Source organism: Amphiura filiformis, chromosome 7 (genome assembly GCF_039555335.1).
Source record: "Amphiura filiformis chromosome 7, Afil_fr2py, whole genome shotgun sequence".
NCBI classification, from domain to species: domain Eukaryota; kingdom Metazoa; phylum Echinodermata; class Ophiuroidea; order Amphilepidida; family Amphiuridae; genus Amphiura; species Amphiura filiformis.
This window is the reverse complement of record NC_092634.1, coordinates 30,187,765-30,213,074: the sequence shown is the minus strand read 5'-3', so window position 1 is coordinate 30,213,074 and position 25,310 is coordinate 30,187,765. Positions and strand designations below refer to the sequence as shown.

Here is a 25,310-nt window from a genome sequence, read left to right as displayed (position 1 = left end):
GGTCCAATTTTGCATTACCAGTGTTTAATTGAGGTTATTGAACTATGCCATTGGGATGAGACCATTGTGGTCCATAGTGTATGTATCCATAGCCATAAGCCAACCATACATGAAGTCATTTGACATTTTATTGCAGACATGGTGTGTAAAATACACCAGTGTATCTTTATCAAAATATACATAAATTTTTAATGTGCAACCTGAATGGAGGAAAAATTGAAAGTGAAGATCAAAAGACTTTGCAAATACCTACGTATTGACATTATGGCAACCATGCATGAAGTGTACGTAATGTTATATGGCAGATGACCTATTAGACGTAAATAATTTGTGTCAATATTATTTGAGGTTTTTTAAAAGTTGCATGATAGTTTAAAAAATCATTTGTATACATTGGATATGCTCAGGGATAGACATTTTAATATTTGAATTTAATATAATTATAAATATTTTAAATGAGAATTATTTTCACCTTCATTTATTTATTTATATTGCGATCCAGATGTAATCAGATGCTTAATAAATAATCAATATAAAGAGCTATTTGTATTTAAAATTAAATCAATGAAAGCCATAAATATAGAAACTTCGCTCACAAGAATGCATGATTTTATGTTCTGTTAATCAGCATTTTAGCTCATTAGCATTTTTAATTGTAATATCTGATGCATGACATGTATTTTGAAAGATTAATTGGGAAATAATCACCCAAACTAAATATTTTTATAGCATACAAGGTGTATTGTAACATTATGTAGATTCATTTGCAGAGTTGTGTGATGCATGCCAGTGAATAGTCAAACGTGATTTCCGATGCATAATAAAAATTCAATGTTATGATGTAAAAGGTTGTTGGTGATAGAGATATGTCAGTGCCTAAGGCAAGATTAAATCTGTTATGCTAACACTGGCTGTGTGACTTGAAACTCATTAGAATCTGTTTAAACGATAATTACGGGATGGTTAATTATGCTGTGCAAATTAGCTGTCGTGATTCGACATGTAGATGTCATTTATACTGCTCAGTGCCAGAAGTGGATACGTGGAATAGCTGTCATGTGTAGCTGCTATGTGTAAATGAGTACAATATAATGTGTGTAATTTGCCAAATGTTCACAGGGCAGCTATTGCACTTACCCACTTCTGGCACTGAGCAGTCAATTTATTTTATTACTGTATTTGAGCAATTGCATTTACAGTCAGTTTGTGTTGGTTGGTGAATTGAAATGAGCTGTTTCAGTTGAATTCCATACACCCCCAATGCCAATGGAAGACATGACCTTAATCTCCCACACAGTGAATGTGAATTTCAATTAGGGTTACCTGAATGGTTACTCCATTTGAAATCTATACCTGTGTGGGAGATTAAGGTCATGTCTATCATAGGGGGTGTATGGATTTAAAACTGCAAATTATATTAGCCCAATGCTGATAAAGGCATGGAATACATTTCATGTATCTCTTCAAATCTCTCTTTCTCCCCCCTCCCCACAGAGCCACCTTTATATCTCCATCAACAATGTTTGAAACATACATCTTCATACTGCATCCATTATGTTACTCATCATCAGCGTGTCAATTTCTGTCAAATCTCTGCGATTAACTAATAAACCTCACGGGTCTCATACATATCATCTGCAACATACTCTGTCTGCATACAGTATCATCAATTTCTATAATGCACACAGTTTCCAATTACTGTGATGACTTGTCTCACAACAGCAGTAGTGATGTTAGTAATGTAAATGGTTAACACCATGACTTCTTGGGAAGAGTATAATTTGATCAGCCTTGCTTGTTATTTCATAGGTATTCGTTACTGTTGTACGTGACTGAATTGATGAAATTGTCAGGAAATGTATCTTTTTTTATCTAGGGAAGAAGGTGTAAAAGCAGATTTCAGATCATTTTCTGACTTGTAAATTTTGGACATTTCATCTCTGTATTAACCACCAGAGAGTGAGCTCTTTCAATTACTGCTGTCATGGTACCGGGGGCACCCCACTTTGGAGGTGATCGTATATTCTGTCGGTCGGACATCCGGGCTATCTCTAGTCTCGGGCCCAAACTGCATGTGGCTCACGGTTTGTTGTGAACGACAGAAACCGGCTGTGAAGGAGGCTACATAGCGATGTTGCTGGAGTGGCATTCACTTTCGGAAAAAACGACACTCGACCATGGAATTTAATTTTAAGTTTGTCAGTATTATATAACGGTAAATCAAGTAAGTTTCTTTCACTCTGAAGACTTAGAAACAGTTGTTTGATTCCACTGACTATTTGCGATCGAAATTTACATAACACCAATGACAGAAATCATCAACAAAAATCGAATTAGGGACTTGTTTTCACTCGAACATCATCAACCGGAAGTGACGTGACACGGACCGACAGAATAGGGCTGTTAAGAGTCGCTGTCACCCAAAGACCCCATATTTGTTTACAAACACATGCTCTGTCATCGATATCTGAAGACCCCTTATTTTTCATTTGATCGGTCACCCAAAGCCCCTTATTTTTCAATGTTAACAGCAACTTTAATCACTGATTTTGTTACTTAGGCACGTGAAAGTCGATTCCGAGTTTACCGTCCCCCGCCCGCATCACTTTTTGGAAACCAAAAATACCTGCGTCAAATTTTCAAAAATGCCAAAATAATTCATTATTTTCAAAGTATCAGTGTTTTCACCAGTTTTAGCAGTGAAATTTTAAGCGAGGAAAAATGAAAAAGTCACCTCACCAACCTGGAAAAAAAAAGTGACGATAAACTCGGAATTGACTTTCATGGGCCTTATTTTGAAAAAACAAAGAAATTTAAAATAAAATTGCACTTGTCATACTTGTTTAGGGGTGCATTTTCAGACCTCGTAAATACTTGTTTAGGGTGCTATTTGAGACTTTGTGGCCATGCATGATACCCTCTTGTCAATGACCAGTGCCCCCCCCCCCCCCAGGGGTTTGTTGTTCCTTTGTTACTTCTAATTAATCAAATTCTTTTGAATAGTCCAAACGTAAGTGACAGGTCATAAGTTTCTGCCACGTTTGTGACCAAGTGCAGGGGAAGCTTGCATAGAGAGTGCCTTGTCATGATGCATTAAAATGGGTGGGGTCCAGAGGCCTGCCAAGAGATCTAAAAATGCATTGGTTTTTGATACGAAACCCCAAAGCCCCTTTTGGATACAAAACTTGTCATTATTTTATTAAATTTTTTACATTTCAGAACCACAAATTTACAAGCCTGTGTAAATATTTTTGATCCATAGGGTTTTATATATGCTGGTCTTTGAAACTGCAAATAAAAGACATAGATCTGTAAAACTGCTTACAACTGCAAATTTTTGAAAATTTAATGCAGCTGAAATAAAATATCTTGATATACAGTAATCAAGTCAATATGGCCAAAATACAAGGCTTGCATCGTCATTTGCAAGCTGATACAATGTAATTACGTCCAGTTATTCATCACTCTGACTTAACACTGATCAATGTTTTAGCCTGTCTTGTCAGAATCACCGTACTTAAGTATTCTATCACTAACAATGGCCTCATCCCAAAGGCATAGTTCAATAATCTCAATTAAACAACCATAGTGCAAAATTTGACCTTAAGTTACAGGGTATGAGTTTTTGTCCCCAAATTTTAAAAGGTCATTCAATGAATGTAAAAATGTATTGGGGTTAAAGAACTGTGCCCTGATGAGTGAGCATGTTATGGATCCCAGTGTATGCATTATTCCTTGCTCTCCTGTCTTGTCAGAATCAGAATCACTGTACTTAAGTATTCTATGCATTATTCCATGCTGGACATGACAATATTCATCAAAACCCTTAGTGGGATCAAAACCCTGATGGCAAATTTGTCGCATCTCACTTGTCATGCCATCGCCATCTACTTGTTAACTAGTGTTACTGCTTTTAATATTACTGTACAGATTATATTTTTAAACATTTTTTGGTGTAAAATTGTGCTTGCTCTCCTCCCAGTGTGCCAAAAATTGTTCATACCTTTAGATAATAGATCATGCCAAAAAAAATCATTGCACCTAATTTTCACATTGTATGTAAATTAAAACTGTGTTCAAAAATGATTACCACACCTTTTGACTGGCCACAATTCACTTGCTCATGTATACATTATTACACAGCCCTTAATTTGTAGAGCTGTACTCTACACAACACTCAGGAGGAGAGCGTGGTTCAATGCATACAATGTAAATGGTTAAGAGTTCTTATACGAGGTCCCGGGTTTGATTCCCGGAAAACATGCCGGATATCGACCTGGAAAAATAATTTAATTGGCAACATCTGTATATATTAAATTCAGACCTCCGCTGTACCCATGGTGCATTTAGAGTTGGGTATATATGGACCATGAGAGAATATTGTCCTTTGGAGTTGACGTTAAGAGGTCGGTCCCATTTACATAAGAACCAAACCTGTACGTGTAGCTCGCAGTCAGTTTTGAGAAGAATAGGGTGTTAATTTTAAATGGACCCTGACGGAAATAAGGTTCATATGAGGCTTTCTTCGATTATCCAGGGTTGTCAAACCTGAAGATATCAAGTCAAATTAAAAACACAGTCACATGTAGGTAGTAGGATTTTGTTTTGCAAGAGCTGTAGTTTAAAGACACGAATTGATTGATGTTATACTATAAAATTCAGTCCATTTCAACGAACATTTTGTTAAAGCTTGGTAAAAAGGTCTATCCATCATGTAACCCATCTAACAGGTTGGCCATGCTATTGAAGGGTTTTAGAATTGAAAACAGGAAAGAACCCACAGTAGCTGAAGGGAGTATCCCATCATGCATTGCAGTGCATCTGCTTGCTCCATAGCAAATGTATACAAAAATAACAAGTAAGAGCCGGTTAGATATTGTGCGCTACATGTATGGATACTTTCACAATTATTGATGGGGTCATATTTTTTCAAATAAATGTCATAAACACCCCTAGTTTAAGGGGTAATACCCCCTGGCCAATTTTGTGCCTATTTTTGCATTTTTCTCAAAAATTATAGCACATTGGTGACAAGTAAGATAATGTATATTATAGGGGCAAGGATTACAACTACTGTACTCAAAATTCAGCAACTCAAGGCAAGTAGTTATTGATTTATTGATCAAATATTGGTTTTCCCTCATTTTTGACTGTAACTCTACAACTGTTGTCTTTGCTGAAATAAAATTTCCAGTGCAGTAGTTGTAGTCCTTGCCCCTATAATACATATCTTACTTGTCCCCAATCTTATATAGTTTTGAGAAAAATGCAAAAAATAAACACAAAATTGAGCAGAGATGTAACAACCCCTTAAGTGCAGAGTTGAAGGGAGAGATTTTGTGTATATTTTCTATAGCAAGTGCCTGCAGCACTATTATGGTATGGCAAAGCATAATGGGATACTCCCTTCAACTGGTGTGGAAAGAACATGCTTCATCAATAATTGTATGTGTAAGGAGAGGAAGAAGAAATTGGTTCTTTCAGTGAAGATGGCATTTTGAATAAGGAAAGGTCGTATGATAAAGGTAATGACCAAGCAAGGATTTAAAGGCGTGTTTACCCATGTAGACAAACATGCATTATTTTTGTTATTATCCGTACCGTATTTCGTGATTACATTTTCCAAACGGGGGGCGTTTATTATTCAAGGTCAATTTTAGAACGATTATTCCCGTTAAAATCATTAGGTAAACTTAAAACTCACGGTAAAATGATGAACTATGAACTAGAAACACTGACTTCTGGTTCACTTCTGGGTTTCCAATCCAGATTTTCGCCAAAAAGTGATGCTATTATTGACCATGTGTGCAACTTGGTAAGCTTACTACACAAGATAGCATGGAAATATCGGCATTTTTGAAACAACTTAGTTAAAAAAAGTGGTGGAGGCGTTTATTTGAGGGGGGCGACTATTTGACGAAATACGGTATATACATTTTTAATTTTGGTAGGATTTTATCCACCATACATTTTGTAAACAAGACTCAGAATTTTATGTCTCAAAATTTGACCATTTTATTTTGCACTCTTTAAATTTTAAGCTTTTTAAATTCTTAATACTTATATTGAATCTGGTCTTTAGGCAAAATTGTGGCAAACAAGCCTCAAAATAAATAATTTATATATCACCAAATTGCACCTTGCTTATGGCCACTGGCCAGTGCAATGTAGTTTGATAATGGTAAGCCCAAATTGAGCCCTGGTTCTGGCGAATTTCAGGTGAACCACCCGGGTGAACCAAGACTCACTTTTTTCCACAACTGAATCCTGGAAGCAAAGCTGTTAATTTCACCCTTTAATCCGAGCCCTTTGATGCAGTACGGCTTAATTCAAGGTCTGGTTGTATGAGAAAAGTGGTTACAAATTATGTAGTCTAAAGATTATTGGATTTTGTAATACATCTTCCTACATTTAAGATGTGCAACCTTTCAATCTTACTATCATATGATGTTGCCTGCATGATATAATGTCAAAATATTAGTAATTGTGGTTGAGAGTATTTCAAATTGTTGTTTATCAATAAATATCTAATTAATGTGTATTTATAGATAGGTAGCCAGGTGGTAAACTTTGTAGAAGGAGACTTCAGATAAAATAAAAATGATCTTTTGTAGATTTTTGCAGATTTACATGCATTTCATTTCCTATATTATTGTTTAGGTGTGCTATTTCAGTCCGTCCAGTTTTCTGTAGAACGTATTGTTGACATGAAATTTATCGGATCCGGTTGAAACTCGAAGAATAAATTGACTTAGTGCAGATGATATGTCATTGCCAAATTGTATGGATTTTTTTGTTGAACATAGCCCAATTTTGCCTCATTTGAAATTTCCCAAAAATTTGGAAAAAAAAAGTTGTAAAAACTAAGACAATTTTTGTTAACTTTTTAGAAAATTCAGAATTTTGGTATATAAATGGGTTCAAATTTTTGGAAGAATTGGTATATTGATGGGTTCACCAATATACCAGTTACTTATAGCAGACACTCCCTACCCAAACCAAACTTAAGTACCCCCATTCTTGTAAATAGCTTATGCAACATGGAAATATTGCATCTCTTAAATTTCAATTTTAATGTGATTGGATCAGATCATGTTGCATTGGAATTGGAAGACATTGCCTGGTGAATTAGCCTATTTGAAAGATGTTCACGCTCATTGACTCTCTCGTGGTGACACTTTGCTTGAATTATAAGTAGACGTCAGGGATGAGAACTCACCCAGACATTAATTGCTCTGCATGCTAGCCATAGGCTTCAACATAAAAAGTCCCAAGTTTTGAGATATTTTCTCAAAATATCAAGAGCTATGTCAAGAACCACTGATCCAATACTAGGCTTGGGTACCCGCCCGAAATTACATTACCCGGGCAGGAAATACCCTGCCCGGGTGACCTAAATGCTAGGATCATTCATTATGAAGTTATACAAATTATAACTTTGCCCATTTTTGAAACAAACTTGTAATTTTTTGGTGATTTTTTTCAACCACAAATGATCCAAGCAATCTATCTCTAGGGACTCTCCTATTGCAAAAAGTATTAGAAAACAATAAAGTGAATTCGTAAAGAAACATGATACAAGTTGTTGCCTCCTGGCTGGTTTTATATACAAGTCCAATATAATTATGTCAAATGGCTCATGTTTCTCCAAGTTGATTCCAATAATTACATTGAAAACATACATGTGTAAAGGTTATGTTACATTTACCACAGAGGTAATGTTACATTTTATAGAAATGATTCGTGCATGTATGTAGGATTAAAATTTACTTACTATTTTTACACTTAAGCAAAATTGAGCATCTCAACCGTGTTTATCTTGCCTCTCCTATGAGTAATTGCCCAGAAATTATGGGCAGACAGGTGGCTAGCTAACCCGGCTAGCTAAGACCATGTCTCTAACTGCCAGTTTGCACTAAGAAGTGTAATATAACCGTTGCAAAATAAAAACAATAATATAATGTGGAAACAAGTCCACTGACCATCTCCTAAAATGGAATCTTGAGACACATCATTATGTTTAACATTATCTTTCTGTCCTCATGTTAATTATTGTCATGTAAAAACAATATTTGTGACCGTGACCGAGGTAATAGCTAGTATCCTCTTCAACAATAGGATTAATTATTGGTTTATAGGTGTTTGACTGGCACTAACAAAGTGAGAAACATGTCGCACCAACTTGAGGTACATATGAATATAACCTTTATGCACATTTTGCGTTGTAGCTCAGAATACAATTTGCCAACTTTATGACCGGTTTGTGGTGGACGGTCACATTTTTTCTCTTTTCTTCTTTTTTTGCAGGAGTTGAAGAGTCTGAAGGCCCGTATGGATGAGCATCTACTTCTGTCTGGAGATATTGTACATCAGTTCTTGCTGACTTATAGAGAAATACAGGTTAGAATTATTAAGACTCACTCGCTAATCCAAAATCAAAACATTATTTGTGTGAATCAAACTTGATTCTTGTAAATTTCAAAGTCTACTTAGATACATAGAGAGAATCAAACGATTCCTTTGCAAGAATCTAAATTGATTCTTGTACCGCATTGTAAAATTCGAGCCCTGAAAATGTGGATTTTTATAGCGATTTACTTGATGATGTTTACATCGTTGGTATACTGCATAAAAGCAAAATTAATTTGCATACATGTAAATTCTGTGAAAAGGTAGGTAACCATCTACAAGTTCACATTAATGAATGCCACTTTCATTTTACAGTTTCTGTTTCACAGGCAAAGTGGAATAAATATTGCCATAGAAGTAGTGATGTAACAGCATTAATTACCATAATTATAGCTATGAGTTTACACTATTTTTAAATGTATTGCCCCACACTATAAGCAGGGTGCACTGATCACCTGTGTATGTGTGCAATGATAAAAATCTTACATGTGCGAGTGACCAGCATGATGTGAAACTTCTGTAGAATTCTGATCCAGGTTTAATCCTGGTTCTTTGATAATGTATTGCAATGTAGAAGACCGGTGTAACGTCTAGTGCAGGGCAATACATTCAAAAATAGTGTAAACCCATTGCCATGGTAATTAATCATGTTATATCACTACTTCTACAGCGAATAGTATAACCCTGAAAAATAAAATTTTGCTGACATTTCGAATGCGAGGTGTTATTACACATATGATATGATCTAATCTATTCAGGCCAAAGTCAGCAATTTTGAATTTTAAATAAATTATAGCAAAATTTAAGGAGCAAACAATTACAGAAAATATTAGAAAAACAAACATTTTGAACTATTATAAATTAACAGTCAATGATGATAGGGATACACAGGGTTTACAACATCACAAGCTTACTTGATGGAAAAGAATAATTAGTTATAACTCAATTTTTGTCATAATTGCCTACATAAGCCCTGAGTGGATCAGCTTGTGTCACAAATGGCCTAATAAGATAAAGCTTGCTGATAAATGCGCTACTCCAGTTGAAATCCAAACACCCCCTATGGAAGACATAACCTTAATCTCCCACATAGGGGGTGTAGATTACAAATGGAGTCACCCATCAGGTAACCCCATTTGAAATTCACACTCCCTGTGTGGGAGATTAAGGTTATGTCTTCCATAGGGGGTGTTTGGATTTCAACAGTAATAGCCGATGCAAATGTTACCGAGACTGTCTGGAGACATTTTACCTGCAATTGTAAAGATGAGCTTGAGGCATGATTACTGATTCTGTTTATGATCAGTGGATATCATTTTTCCATTTATTAATTTTGGGTTTTATATTTAATAGCCCCTAGTCCATTTCATTTTGTTATCCACTCATATGTGACATGATCAAGGGTAATGAGGCGCATGTTTGCAATTTTCAATTAGAAGTTTTTTACATCATTTTCTAGCAGTTTGAGATTGCTACATTTTGATGCAAACCTCATCAGAATCGGACATCCGGTTACCGAGATATGAGCTATTTATCAATTGCTGAAAACAATATAAAACAAAAGGATTTGAACACTGATTTTGCCAATATCTCAAAAACAATATTAGCGACATCCAACTCATTCCCCTCGATCATATATGTGTGCCACAATCTAATAAGAAAATGTACATGTCAATTGTGATCTTAATTGAAATTTTAGTTTCTATAGGTGTGAACTTTCAATTGTAAGGGACCGTTCACAAACACTTGTTAGGGGGGCCTGATGCAATAAAATTTCATCACAAAAATTTTCTCCCCTTTGCAGACCTCAAAAATTTCAGGGCTTCCCCTTCTTGACATGAAAATTATGGGTCAACCCCATAAAAAAGCATATAAACTCAATTTTCACAGAAAAATTTGTCATTTTTCAGGCCCCCCCCCCTAGGAGGGTCAAAAAGTTTCAGGGCCCCCCTTTTTGCATCAGCCCCCCCTAACAAGTGTTTGTGAACGGTCCTGTAGAACAAATTGTAGGATTGATGAAGATAAACATGTGTGGTCCATTTTGTATAATGTAAAGTAGACTTGCTCTTCATGTATAAACTGCTAACTGAATTATGCTTTTAGCGCTGGGTAAATATTGATCGCTGCAGAGGAGATTTCATTCCAAAATGAGATTTAAGTAGCTTAGCAAATGGAAGATGTATTGGGTAGCTGAGAAGAGCAAGGTTGTGCGGGACTTCTAAGGTTTCAATGTACGCTAATTGGTGTGTTAAATTTCATTTGATTTTTATGTAAAGATTGAGCAGAGCAGATGGTATTTACAACTTTGTATTCCTCTAGATCTGTCTCTGAGAATTGAGCACAGAAAGATTATAATTTCAACACAAATGATAAAAGAAATAGTAGCAGAAGCAAAATGGTATAAAGTTATCCTACCGTGCATGTACCTAAAGAAGTTAAAATTAAAGGAAAACCAGTTACTGTGCAGAAGAGTCCCTAAAGACAACCCTGTGGCATGTACCCACACTCTTTCTTTACCCTTTACATATGCATCAGGATTTTATTCAGGGGGTGTTACAAAAAATAATTGGGGGGGGGGGGGCAATTTTTTAATTACCTAAAATTTCCCTGATTTCTTGGAAGGGAATGGGAGGGGTCAAAGCCCAAGATTTGGGAGAATGCCCCCTCCCCTCCCCTAGGACTGCCTTCTGGATAGATGCAATAGATACTGTTGAACCTGAACTAAACCGACACACTCATTGAGGGGGAAGGCAACACACAGACCTCCATCTTTTGGCCCCCACAATATTTTTTGTAACACCCCCCTATTTAAAGAAAACAATAGAAAGAAACTAACCACAGTGCACAATATTATAATTGATTGATTTCAGGATTATGACGCAATGGTTCGTCTTGTAGAAGAGCTCAAAGAGCTACCCCATGATCATGTGACGTGTAAGGCTGCCATCACTCACTGCTATGCTTTTGCCTTAAACAGGTAGGTGAACAAGATAGGTACTATTTGACGTAAAAGTGATGTTATAATCAGATTAACTACCATTATAGATGATTGCAATTTTTGAATATATCGCCCTGCGCTACAACATTCACATGCATATATGGTACCTATGGCTGCATTGAACCACAGATGTCAAAGAACAAGGATAAAGACCTGGATCGTAATTCTATAGAAGTTTAGTATCTTTGAAAAGAGCAGTATTGTACTCAATCTATGATTGCAGACATACACAGGTGATAGGTGCAACCTGCTTTTAGTGTAGGGCGATATATTCAAAAATTGTATTCAAATCTTGCTATGGTAATTAATCATGTAACATCATCACTTACTCCAGTGTACTGTACCTGTGGAAATTTTTGTGGAACATTAGCTTTTCGCGCTCAATGCAGCTATCGCAAAATAAAAATGTGCGAAAATGTTCTTTCATATGCATAGGTCTACAATGTATGTAAGAAACCTCAAAATCACAAATTTGAGAACAAGCTAAGTAGTCAAACATTGGCAAAGTGCGAAAAATTACACTTGCGAAAATTACCATTTTACAGTATGTTTAATTCAGCCACAAAAACAATGGGAGAGCATGGCCAATGGTTAGGGTACTGGCTTTTGGTGCATGAGATCCTGGGTTCAATTCCCGGTGGTGGCGACTTGGTGGGGTATCGAACTTAGGGGAGAAAAAGTCTGAAATTAAGATGGCAACATCTTTAGATTAAATTCAGACATCTTCTCAAAATGACCCTTGAGAGGACCCGGTCCTTCAGAGGGGAGGTTAAGCCATCAGTCCCATGTACTGAGAAGCATACCTGTTTTGAAAAGAGTAGGGTCTTCATCCCCGACTTCCATAATTAAGGTACAGACTTTGACATGCACTGCGGTTGCTTGCATGGAGGACTGATTCTGATGTTCAATATACAGCGGCGCTTTGATGAAACAGAAGTTGGCAGTAATGAAATTGAAATGTAGAGAAAAGTAAGTAGTAAAAAACAGAATCAAATGGACTTTAAAAAAGTTATTAGCTTTGCAACTAAGTATGCTAAGGACTTACCGATTTCAAAATCGAGTATGATTATTAGTAGTCTGTATGGAGCAAGTTAGTAATAGCTTTAACTCAACTTTCCAAATTTCTGACTTGGGTCTGAGCTGAGCGCATCAGATCGTATCACATAGAAATATTTTGCACACTTTTTGCACACTGGAGATAACAAGCCTAATTGCCGAAAGGGGAATTTACAGGGGGAGCTGACATGGAGGCGCTTCCCTGGCCTATCCAGCAGCATCCCTTGCCCTAGCCCCTCTGAACATGTGTGTGTAGTTTGCAGGGCACCCTCTTTTGTCCAACGAAATGATGCTGCTAGCAACATTCAATAGCAACTTTGAAGTCATAATGGGCTATTCCAGTTAAAGTAGAAGATTTTGGAAATATTTTCCACAGGGAGAGTATGTTTTTAAAATGTTATTGGTCAGAGTAAATCATTTTGAAACCCATACTCCCCCTGTATTATGGCTTTACCTATATCTTCCACAGATGGAGTGAGTATTTCAAATGGAAGTTACCCAACTGCTTATTCTATTCGAAAATCATACTCCCTTTGTGGAAGAATTTAGCTAAATCCTCCACAGGGGTTGTCTGGAATAGCCCAATTGAATAGTGATTGTATCTATTAGCACTTGGCACTGAATTTGATAGTGAATAAGTCAAAATGGAATTGTAAATTGTGACAAGGTCAATGTTTAATACTAATATGACAAATTTTATTTGGCTCAATCATGTCACATTATCTTGCCACACTAAAGGACCGTTCATACTACCACCGCATTTGCGATGCGTTGCTTTTTTCGATGCGGTGCGTTGCCGCACTGCATCGTGCTGCAAACTACTGCATTGCGATATCGCAATGAAGTTAAATACATTTAACTTGGAAATGCGACGAGTTGCGTTGAGTTGCGGCAAAAGTAATCTATATATCGGCATCGCAAAGCAACACATCGCAAATGCGGTGGTAGTATGAACGAACCTTTATACTGATCATGCCACACTTGTGAAAAACATGATTTTCATGTTGATGAATATACCCATAGAGGGAATACATTAAGGGAGGGGTAATGGGCAGGAACCTGGTTTGGATTTCAGAGGGAGTGACAAGAAGGGTGTGCCTGCAAGAGACACAGCCATCAGAAAAGGAATAGCTCAGATCGCACGCCAGATAAGTTAGCAGTTCAGAAATTGATATTTTTCCCAGCCTTGAAAAAAATTAGGCAGAGCTGGGAATCCAACCCGGGACCTCGCGGTTCTGAAACTCAATGCATAACCACTAAGCCAACTAGCTATTTGCTGTGAGAAATTTGATAGTAGTCCTTGATATTGCTGAATAGAATAAATCAATACTGATATTTATCTAATGTACGATGTTATTCAAATGTCAGTAAATAAACAAATAAATAAATAGACATAGGACCCGTAAATAAATACATAATGCAGAATGCAGTTAGTATTTTAGTTACTAAATTCAAACATTCTATTATTTATAATTTTCTGCTATACACGCAAAGGAGCTGTGCTTTTAAGGCCAGAGTAATGGAAGACACATTCGTTCACGCCCAAATTTGAGATTTCTTGATATTTATCAACACTAAGATGTACTCTTTCACTTGAAACTGATAAAATACAACTTGCTAATATTTACTCGTATTTTTGCTTGATTTGTTTCACTCTTTTCAACTCTAAAAAGTCACATGGCTCAAGACAGCTTAGTAAATTGGCGGAAATAATGAGTCAGAAATGCTTGCGAATGCAAAATATTTTGATTACTGTGCGTGATTAAGCTTAGCGTGATCTTGGCGCAACTCTGCGCGTATGTCCAAGATGTGGTGTAAACAAAACAAAAATTTGCAGTCAAAATGCCACTTGGATTTTTTAATTATTTTGAATTTTGGCGCACTGAAAGCAGACATTATAGATTTATTGGTGCAAAAAGATGCATATGAGACCATGCACCAGATACAGCTTTTACAAGCGTGAAAGTCTTACCGTTTTAAACTATAAGGACATTTTGTGCATAATTTTGACATTTTTTTACTAAAACATCGATTTCTCAGAGTTCACTTTTAACAATATTGCACGATTTTTGTGGCAAGATAACTCGAAAAATATGCAAGCAAAAGGTAAACTTTTTCACTATCGTTTAGAGTACATCAATGTCTTGGGAAGGTTTTCTCATTTTTTCAAAATATTTGTTTTAAACCAAAATATACACAATTATGTTCAATTTTTAGCTTAATAGAGTGACAAAATTGTTTTTTTCACATGGTTTTTTAAATATTTCGAAAAAAGAGACGAATTAAAAAAAAAAAAAAAACCTTCCCTAAGTTCCTGTCTCTTCTTCATGAAAAGCTAACGGATTTTTTTCTAAGTTGTCACAAAAAAATTGGGGTAAAAAGGTGAATTTGTGTGATTTTTCGAGATTTTTGAACAAATCTGACGTCACCATGGGATTCCTTGACTCATTTCCTTTCCAAAAATGTATAGTTTTATATACTTTTGACATACAATTCAGAAATAATGATGCTCGAAAAGGTCCATGTTCTCTCCCATTACACTGCCCTTAATATCCGCGCCTAATCAATAATGGGTATTCATAGTCAAACTGGTGTGTGCCCTGACGGATTATCCATTGACCAGCTTCTAAACCAATAAATCTTTTATCTGTATGCTTTATAACTATGATAACAGATTAAGAGTCTGTAACAAGGTCGGTCATTGGCGGCTTGCTTGGTTCTGGCATTATACAAAGAGTAGCACCAATCACAAAATGGAAAATAAGATCAATGCATTTGCAACATCTTGCTACAGAGTCATGTTAAACATCAAGCGTGTGGATCGGATTCCAAATGAAACCATCTACAACCTGACCAACACCACTCCACTGGTTGCCAGAGTCAAGATTCATCAACTCAAATTTCTCGGCCATATACTGCGTCTTGAAGATGGCGAGCCTGTGAAAGAATATGCTTTATATTCCACCACATGGGAAGAGGAAACCGGACGGCCGCGCACACTGTACTTACAGTATGTCCAGCACCTCCTGGGAGATACTGAAGGGATGCTGCAGCCAAACAAAATTGTTTCGCTTGCCCAAGATCGCATTAGTTGGAGAAAGCTTGTAGTCGCCTGCTCCGCAGCCGACTGATGATGATGATGAGCACCAATCACAGCACATGTTTGATAATGGGCAACCAACGTATCCATAATAGTTTAGGCGCTGACGCAAGCTTTCATGCGGGAAATATGAACACATTCTCGCTAGTCGTACCCTTTTTCGAGATATTGATATGGCGCTAAAGGCTACAGCTTTTCCAGACACAGCGATGAACCCTATAAACAGAGGTAAGTTATCATCTTGTTACAAGGAATTCAAAGTAATTTTATCATCAATAGATCCACATAGAGAATCGACATCTATCGTGAGCCAATCTGCATTCTGTTGCCTGCAAAAGCCGACGATCAGGTAAAAATTCTAAAAGCAGCGTGACTAGATATTTGCGTTAATTTCATGATACATTTAAAACGCATTGAAAACGCCAAATTGCAGACATAAAATATATAATATTACTAAATCACCTAAGCAGATTGTAACATAGGTATGTGGAAAAGAACTGCAATAACAATAACAAACTATGTGCCCAAGGAGTTGTCTTTGGCATGTCGCTTTTTTGGAATATCACCAAAAATATCAAATTTTGGGAAAACGCCCCAAAATTTAAAACAAACACGAACCTTCAAAAATAAATATATATTAGCACTCGGCGGCCCAGTGACTACCTGCCGCTGTGATTTGGTGTAACTCATTGCTTCCCCTCTCCAGATACCTGTACTTCAAGTTTGCCCATACATGTACCCCATGCCTTATTGAACTGTGAGGTTTACAAACAGGAAGTTAGTCATAAATTGGCAAAAAGTTAGGCATGTTTTAGCATTGTATTCTATCCACTTCAAGCAAATTTTTAATTCAATGTTCGTAGCCAACTTTACAGGATATATTGAAGATTTTGGGAAGATACTTGAATCAATAGTGTTTTGATATGGCAGCAGCATATTTGGAGAATGCTGAAGCAGATCTTTCATGTCCACTGTGTTTGGAGTTGTTTGTGGACCCACATACACCCAAACAGTTGGACTGCCCACATGTGTATTGTCAAATATGTCTCGCAGAAATGGTGAAAGGAAATGTGGGTGTAATTACATGTCCAGAATGTCGCATGGAAACTGCAGTTCCTCCCAACACAATAGTTAGTGAAGGTGGTGTAGCAGCCATGAGGATTATTATGCGATTGCGAAGCTTAGCAGAAAATCATCTCAAACATACTGAAAAGCTTAAAGCTTATGAACCATCTACAACAGAAACAGGACAAATAAAAAGCAGAGTACCAACATGTCAGGTACATGATGATGAAAAACTGCATTTCTACTGTGTCACATGCAAAGTGTTGGTGTGTCAGGCATGTGGGTTCTTAGATCATGACAAATCTACTCATGAAATTAAAGGAGTGAAAGCTATCTATGCAGAAAAACTTCAACAAATGAAGGACAGAATTCAAAATGCAAACGATGAAGCAAAGAAAAATGAATATTCAGTTCAACAAGTTCTTCAACTTACGAAGCAAGTCAAAGAATCCACTGCTGTAACTGAACAAGAAATTGACTGTGCCACAAAAGATGCAGTTGCCAAAGTGATTGAGAGTGGGAATGCACTAAAAATACAGATAAGAGAATTGAACCAGAGGAATTCACTCAGATACCAAAAGCAGAAGGAGGAACTGGACAGAGAGAATCAAGCATTGGGGGATATAGTAGCTGAAGCAGGTAGAGTCATGGAGAGGGCAACACCATATGAGTATGTGATTAAGCATGATCAACTTGAAGAAAAGTTTGAGGAGATACAACTGGCTGGAAAAAGCACAAAGGAGGTAGACCCTGTAGCAACCTCTTATAAGTTTGTATCAGAGCAAGTTGGTGGTTTGGGAAAACTTGTACCTACAAGGAAAATGAAGCAGACTCAAGTCATACGGGCAGTACAGGACCGAGCTGTACATTATAAATATATTGTTAAGCGTGTGGGTGGGGACAATGGGGTTTTAGCTGTTTATAATCAGTGGGATGGTGTACATATTTATCATAAACAGGCAACAGATGAATATAAGCAGGAATTGGACCTGGATGTGAAGAATGCACATGATGTAGCAGTGACTGGTAATGGAGAGTACATGGTTGTTACACGCACATCTGTTGAAGTGTTTGGTCCTAGAGGGCAGCATGAGGGTACCTTCTATGAAAAGGAGTATGTCATGGCCTGGAATACAGGCTATGGACTGCATTTTATTGCTGTGCTATCTGATGATAGAGTTATAGTAGTGGATGAAGATACAAAGACTCTTGCTGTACTTATGCCTGATGGAACAAAACTGAAAACAATTAACCTAAGTTATGTACCAGATAGCCTTACTGCTATGAAAGGCTCACAGGTTGCTTTGTGTGATGACCGTGGTCAGAGGAGCAAAGTGTGTGTGTGGGATTTGGATTCAGAAAGAGAGGTCCTTAGTGTTGATATGCCATATGCAAGATGTGTGTGCTATGATAAGATGTCTGATTGCTTGATAATTGGGAGTGGAATTACATCGGTAGAGAATGGGAAAATAGAGCAATACTGTGTGAGTCCTTGGAAAATGATTGCAACCACAGACACTGAGAATATACCAATGGCAAAAACGTTTGCCGATACAAATGAGCTGGGTATTGCTTTTGGAGAATTTGTACTTAGTGAGAATGATGATAGGTCTGTACTATCAGTATAGCTTGTGAACTGTATAACAGTCTAGTGGCCAATCTCATTCATGTGTTTTATGAGCATCTTCTTTCTTTTCTGTGAAGACTATAACACTGATGAGTTAAGCTTAACTCCAACATCAGTCAGAGAACTTCCATGTACTCAATTTGACCATTGACTTTGACAATGATTTATATCAACCATTTAGTCACAGAGGTCTGCACTTCAATCACTTTAATGTCAGATCTCTCTTATGCAAACCAAAGGCAGGGTCTACAGCCAGTGCAGTTCAGTTCAGTTCAGTTTTATTTTCATCTCAACACACATACACTTAAATAACATGATATAGAAAAAAACATTTTGTAATAAATTAGTAACATGCAATGCCAAATAATTTACAATTGAGATACTAATATTAATATTACAAAATAATATTTTAATAATGTGGTATGAGAGATGTGGATGCCACAGAAACGCAAAGCGTGTAAAGTTGTGGCACCCATTTGATGGTTACAGACAAGTCTATAGCTTAAATACAAGAAAGCCTCTAATGAAGCTTATTTTCATTGGTGTCCATTTGAACTCAGGGACGGGTTGGGAACAGTCAGGGGTTAACACCCTACTCTTTTCGAAACTGGCTGCGAGATACATGTACAGGTATGGCCCTCTGTACATGGGACCGACAGCTTAATGTCCACTCCGAAGGACAGAGTACTTTCATGATTCATTTACCCAATTCTAAATGAACCATGGGGAGAGCGGAAGTCTGAATTTAATCTAAGGAGGTTGCCAATTAATTTCAGACTTTTTTTCCCAAGTCAATATCCCAAAGTAGTATAATCTCACGCCTAGGTAGTAAATCTCACGCAAAAAGCTGGAAAATGAGTAAAATCTCACGCATCGTCATGAATAATTTGTTGCTCCTACCCCCCGCTTTACACATTCTCGAGCGCCGTGGCTCAAATAATCATGGTACAAAATGAACATTGGAGTCGCCAAGCAATTCCAAAAAGTTGACAGCCCTGCAGGGAAGTTGCTCAGTAATCATGGCATTGCATCCTGCAATTGAAAAATATAGATAATATAAACACATCGCATAAAGTAATTACTCTCCTTCATTACGAGATAATAACTCAAAATCCATGCATCAAATATTAAATTGAAAATGTTGCTTTTGTTGCTTGAGTGCCTGATTGTCACTGGTCACCGCAGGTCATTCATAACCTCATTAATATACGCGAAACATATGATCCAATCAAAAGTAATTGATTGCCTGACCGTGCACTAATTGCGAGTTGCGATGAATTTATTTAGTGATCCAACAAATGAGGTCTTAAATCAGAGCTAAAGGGTAAAGGTAATGGCTGCTGGTTTTATTTTTGACATTTTGGTCTTTGTTTATAATATACTTACTGCCCGGGTAAACATAACTGGCACCTCGATTCTTTTGCTCTCTGTGTTTATTTGCAAAACCAAAAGTACCATATTTACTAGTTGTAAAGTAAATAAAAGTTAACAAAATATTAAAATGTCTCTTATTATTCTGTCTTTAATATTGTGACTTATTTCTGTTTGTTTCTTGCAAAGCATGGTTAGCATTACTGTAAATCTTTAAAAACTCAACACTTTATCCCCACCCCACCCCTGAGCTGTCTCACTGCATGCTGAAATGAATGGAAGATGAATATTGAGCATTACTTATTTCTGTTGGTTTCCTGCAAAATATGGTTATCATCACTTCAAAGCATTTTAAAGCTTTAAGGTGAATATAACCATATTTAAAGATAAAACTCATCTTTATCCCTTACCCCACCCCTGAGCTACCTCATTCAAGTTTGCTGATACCCCTTTCAAATGAAAGGACAATAAGTAAATTGTGAGTTATCGTTGGTTCTTGCACAATGTGATTTCCCGCTACAGCAACATTAACTGTGTTTATTGAAACGGAAGAACATATGTGACACGATCTGGTCCATGGGGGCCAAAGGCGGCAAATTTGAAACTGAGATAAAGGCAAAAATATGGAGCAAAAAACAATAGAATACATAAGAAAATAGACATCACAAAACTTCATAACTTTAGAACCAAGTATGCTAGACCCTTGGTGTTTTCAGTAAATGATAGCCAATTGTATGTATAATGTATTAATTATAGTAACTCAATTTTCAAAAATGCCTCCTTTGGCCCCCATGGACCAGATCGTGTCACATATGTAAAATGTTAAATTATAATCTGCCATTAAGAGGTCCAATCTCATCCTCACCCAATCATGTATCAGTTGAAAGAGCTGGTATGTGTAGGTGATGTAAAGGTCATGCCGGAGCAGTGCTCACAGGCTAAAGTGCCCCCTGTCCTTTTCTTTGACGTTTGGGCTATTATCGTGTAGTTGCACCGGCGTGTCCAGGATCTTTTCCTGCGGGGGCTCAGAGGGGCTTTCAGAGTTATGCGGGGGGCTTAATGGCTAAAATCACCAAAAAACGGCTGATTTTACATGATATTTAACAAAGTGTGAGGGGCTTCCACCCCTAAAGCACCCCCCGTTGGACACGCCACTGAGTTGGGTTGATCATTCATGTAATTATTTTGTGTAAGCCAATCTTAACCCTAACCCTAAGCCTAATCCTAACACTAATGATAACTAATAACTCTAATCCTAACTCTAACTCTAATTTTGTGTAAAGTTACATATAGGAATACCTGTAGTGGACATGAATAGAAGTTATCCACGTTACTCATGTGTGACTTCTAACAATAGGCGCTGGTTCCCGTAGTATTCTTCATTCAAACCAATTCAATGCATGCCTCAGAGTTACTTGCATGACTCTGGCGGGCTATTTTGAAACAGTCATGGTTGCACATGCAGGGGATTGCAGGTACTTCTTTTGAAAATCCTAAACAAAGTATAGCAGTCGCTGCATAGGATATACAGCTTAGTTATAGAACACAGATAACCTCTATTTTGTAATCAAGCAATTTGTAAAAAAAAAAAATAAATAAACAACTGGTAACAGAAAAGCTATATACCATACATGTAGATTAGTAAACCTGCAGATTGGAACTTCGAATTCCCATTCCTGTGCCTGAATTCAGTTGACACTCCTACAACTCTCCTACAGGCAAAAACTATGAGCGGGGGCTCTGCCCCTGGACCTCCACCAGGAATGCACCCCCGACCACTTGATGTTCCCCTCGCTTCACTTTAATTAGACACTGACTTTAGGTGCTCTTATTTCTGAGTTTCTAAGGTTGGCAGTATGCTGAACAAATATTTTTGGTACACAGCTAGTTTACAAATAGGTTGCTACATGGTTTAATAAAGAAACGTGTGAGCCTTTCCTGGGTTGATTGTTATCAAAACAAAATAACAAGCTAGGCTGTAATTACCGTAATTATTTTTACAAACCTGGAAACCATTTTTTAATTAAACCTTACATTTACTATAATGCTACATGTATGGAAAGCATATTTTTGGACAACAGTTCTTTTGTAGCTCAAGGGAACAAAATATGGAAGAAACTCTATCAATATTAAAAGTATCTTCTGAGGCTTGATCTGGGGGGGGGGGCACTCCCATGTAAAGGTGGTATGGGTCCCTTTTTCCAAAGACCCACATTTAGGGAGTTCTTTAGCCTCACCTTAAGTAAAATTTTGCCAATTGTAGTTTTTTAGCTCAAATTTGGAAAATATTGGATTTCTTAGCTCCATATAGCCTATAATTTGGCCCAATTTACAGTTCACTAGACCCAAAAATATATGTTGATATTCAGTTCAGAAACCCTATTTTGCCCCAAAACATTTCCCAGTTCCCAAAGTTAGGCGTGCAACGCCACACACAGACCTCTACCAAAATTTAAGTTGAGTGTCCCCCCTCCCCTGCTTGACAATATTTCCCCAGCTGTAACAAAACTGTAAGTTGAGCAAACATTGCATGGATGTTTTTAAAATGTAGGAAACATTGCTAAGATCTGACCCACCCCCCTTCAGGTGGTACTACGTCCCTGATAAAATAACTACACACTGGTAACAAAAGTTATGTAGGCTATATTATAGGGGCAAGGAATCCAATTTACTTCACTGAAATTTCAATGATTCAAGACAAGTGGTTCATTATATATGTTAAAAATGAGGTACATTCTAGCGGTACCTCTTTTCTTATCATAAATAACGTACCGCTTGTCTTGAGTCACTGAAATTCCAGTGTAGTAACTTGATTCCTTGCCCCTATAATATACATAACTTTTGTTACCAGAGTGCTATTATTTTTTGAGAAAATGCAAAAATAGTCACACATTTATCAAGGGGTGTAGTACTACCTTAATGAAACTGAATTGTTTAGGGCTTATTATTATGGATCTATTTTGGTATGCTCCCTATATATAGTCCGACGTGTAGGACCTTTTTTTCTTATTTACCAGACAATATTCACCTCAGACTATGACCACTATCTCATATCTATGGCGCAAGAAAGACGAATCGCGAAAGTCCAGTGACCGCGCTGCTTTCGCGGTCAATCTTTCTTGAGCAATCAGAGCCTGAGCAGTGATAGTTGGTATTGAGAAAAAAACCAGGTCCTATTACTGGCGGGCTTATACTTACCTAATATATTATTCAATACAAACTGCAACCTCTCTAGGGTGCGTAAACCTTCAAATAACACCGTAAAAATCCCCAAATAAAAAAGGGACCGGCAACCCCGGATCCTGGGATTACCCATAGGGCCTAGCGGCGCACCTACTGCCTCTCTCTTTTAGAACCCCATGAATAAGGTCATGTATGATAATTTGTCTGTAGAAATCTATCTAAATCTAAGTTAATCTTAAGGTTTTGACAAGTCATATGTGGTTCTTTTCATAGCTAAACCTTCACTCAATGCCAGTTTACCATTATTTGTCGGTTATGCTCGATATTTTATCATTTAGCGGCTCCTTAGACATTGGAAATTCCCGCTGGATCACAGGTGCAGAATTCTGCTCCCAGTTGCCGACTTTATGTGGTAATTCATATTTATACAGCTTCATACATATTTCATATAGGCCCCATACTTATTGTAGTATATTGGGTGTTCCATTTTATAAATGTATGTTGTAATTTGCATCTCGTTTCTCGACCAAAAGAAAGAGAGCTACGAGTTGCTCTTATGTGTGTTATGCATGCATGCATTAATGTTTACCTCTTTTTATTCTTTGAAACTACAGGTTTCCGTGAGTGAGATTAACACACCAATAATATGCATATGTCTACCAGCTACAGTCTTATTACGTCTGTCCTTTGCTTAGGAGCTCATACGTTAATATTGACCTGTATATTTTGTGGCCTTTTACGTATTTATATACAATAGGGTTTAGTATTTAGTCTTCTTTTGCCTTGCTATTTACATAAACAAAGCTTTTTGGCGTATTTTCTCTGATTCGTTCTGAGTATAGACTTAACATCCACGATGCCCTCTCAGTGTAAGAAGTGTAATGTCTCCCTTATGGAGTTAGACATCATTCCCACTGTGTTTCTCAAGCTATCAGAGCAATGGCATTGGATGTACGCCAGAGGCCAAAGCAGAAACCTAAACCTAAGGCTAAATCAGGTAAGACAATTGGTAAGAAGGGTAATACCGTGTCTCTTGGGCCCCACCTTCACGGGTTGGGCTCCACCGAGCCGTCCCTGATTCCGGAAGTCTAGTTCCGTGCACGGCCCCTCCCATGGGTCAGTAAAGCTGACTAATATGGTGACGCAACTTCCCGATGGGTCGAATAATCCTAGTGCATGCTAGACAGGATCGACAACATCGGTCATCCCCTCACCCACTTTGGTACGTGCGGGTTCCCCAGTGACCGATGGAGGTACTCCATTATTTAACAATAATACTAACAACAGCAGTTTAATTACCGCTGATTCCGAGAGTACCTCCCCCATTGAACAGCCTCGTTTGTCGGCTCCGTTTGTAGGAGGGACAAGGCGTTCAACCCCATAACGGAAGAGCCAGACCAAATGAGTCAAGGCATATTTCTCCCGGTGATTATAATACTCAATCTGCCCCACGAGAAGTGCATACAGGGCATATAAAGATGAGTACAATCACGCAGAGTGCGGATAGGGCGGACATTCGATCTGACCCTCTTAATCCCTCTGTAATAATGGCTAGCCAGTCCTTTCCAGTGGGAGGGACGGACGCGGCCATGGTGAGAAGAGCCGAAATAGTACCACCGTCGAGTGGTGTTTCTGAGCGTCTTACTCCCGCTGATTACCAACTAAAACCCACGCAGCGACGGGGTGAGTTCGATCAGCGTATTGCAGGAACAGCCAGGCGGCCGCAAGAGCGGGCTGCTCCGATTAGCAATAATTTTCCATGCGCTTCCCCAATGTCAATAATGACACATGGCGATGGGGCAGTGATGCATGCATCCTCACTTGTTGACAATGATCGATCGATTGCTACGGCACGCGATCATATTTCTGGGCTCGGTCGGGGGTCGCTATATATAGCACATCGACCAGTCAAGTGGCGGTATGTATTCTACCGCACCCGTCATGCAAAAGCGGGTCAGTCGGCACGGAACCAGTAATGGCCTGCCGTATATGACCGCTATGGAACAGCCTAGTATTCATGATACATCGGCATATAATGCTCAATTAATGAATAATAGGGCTTTTATAAACCCATTTGCAAGTGTAGGACAGCCGGGAGGAGGGTTTCAATACCCATCCTCCCCCTGCTGGTTTATGCAGCCTAACCTGGCACAATGGCAAGGCTGTTTTCCTCAACCCTTTTCACAGCAGCAACAGACTCAATTCACAATGAATAATAATTCTTTGGGGGAGTCTGGTCCTCAGTTGAGATGTACTAATACAAGACCAGTCAGTGATCAACCATTGTCTCGGTCGAATGTAGATTCTCTTACTGTATGTCAAACAGCTGTGCCTACGGGACCTTTGGTGGCTCCCAGTAGTGACAGTGACTCAGAGGATGGCACTCCTACATGTAGTGTGGATGATGATCAGGAGTCCGTCAGATGAGTCAAGAGGAATACGAAGCTCCACCGAGTCAGTCAGGGAGACTAAAAGGACTTGTTTAATAAGGAGCGTATGAT

The 25,310-nt window shown here is 37.9% G+C and overlaps 1 protein-coding gene across 3 annotated transcripts in view; it reads left to right on the top strand.

The window, feature by feature from the left end:
• LOC140156999 (mitogen-activated protein kinase kinase kinase 15-like) overlaps positions 1 to 25,310 on the top strand; it is a 103,001-nt gene that overhangs the window by 23,691 nt on the left and 54,000 nt on the right. For all 3 annotated transcript variants that reach the window (XM_072180055.1, XM_072180053.1, XM_072180054.1), the window contains exons 5-6: positions 8,308 to 8,400; positions 11,280 to 11,386. In XM_072180055.1, coding sequence (XP_072036156.1) covers positions 8,308 to 8,400; positions 11,280 to 11,386 — 200 coding nt within the window. The remainder of the gene's footprint in view (positions 1 to 8,307; positions 8,401 to 11,279; positions 11,387 to 25,310) is intronic.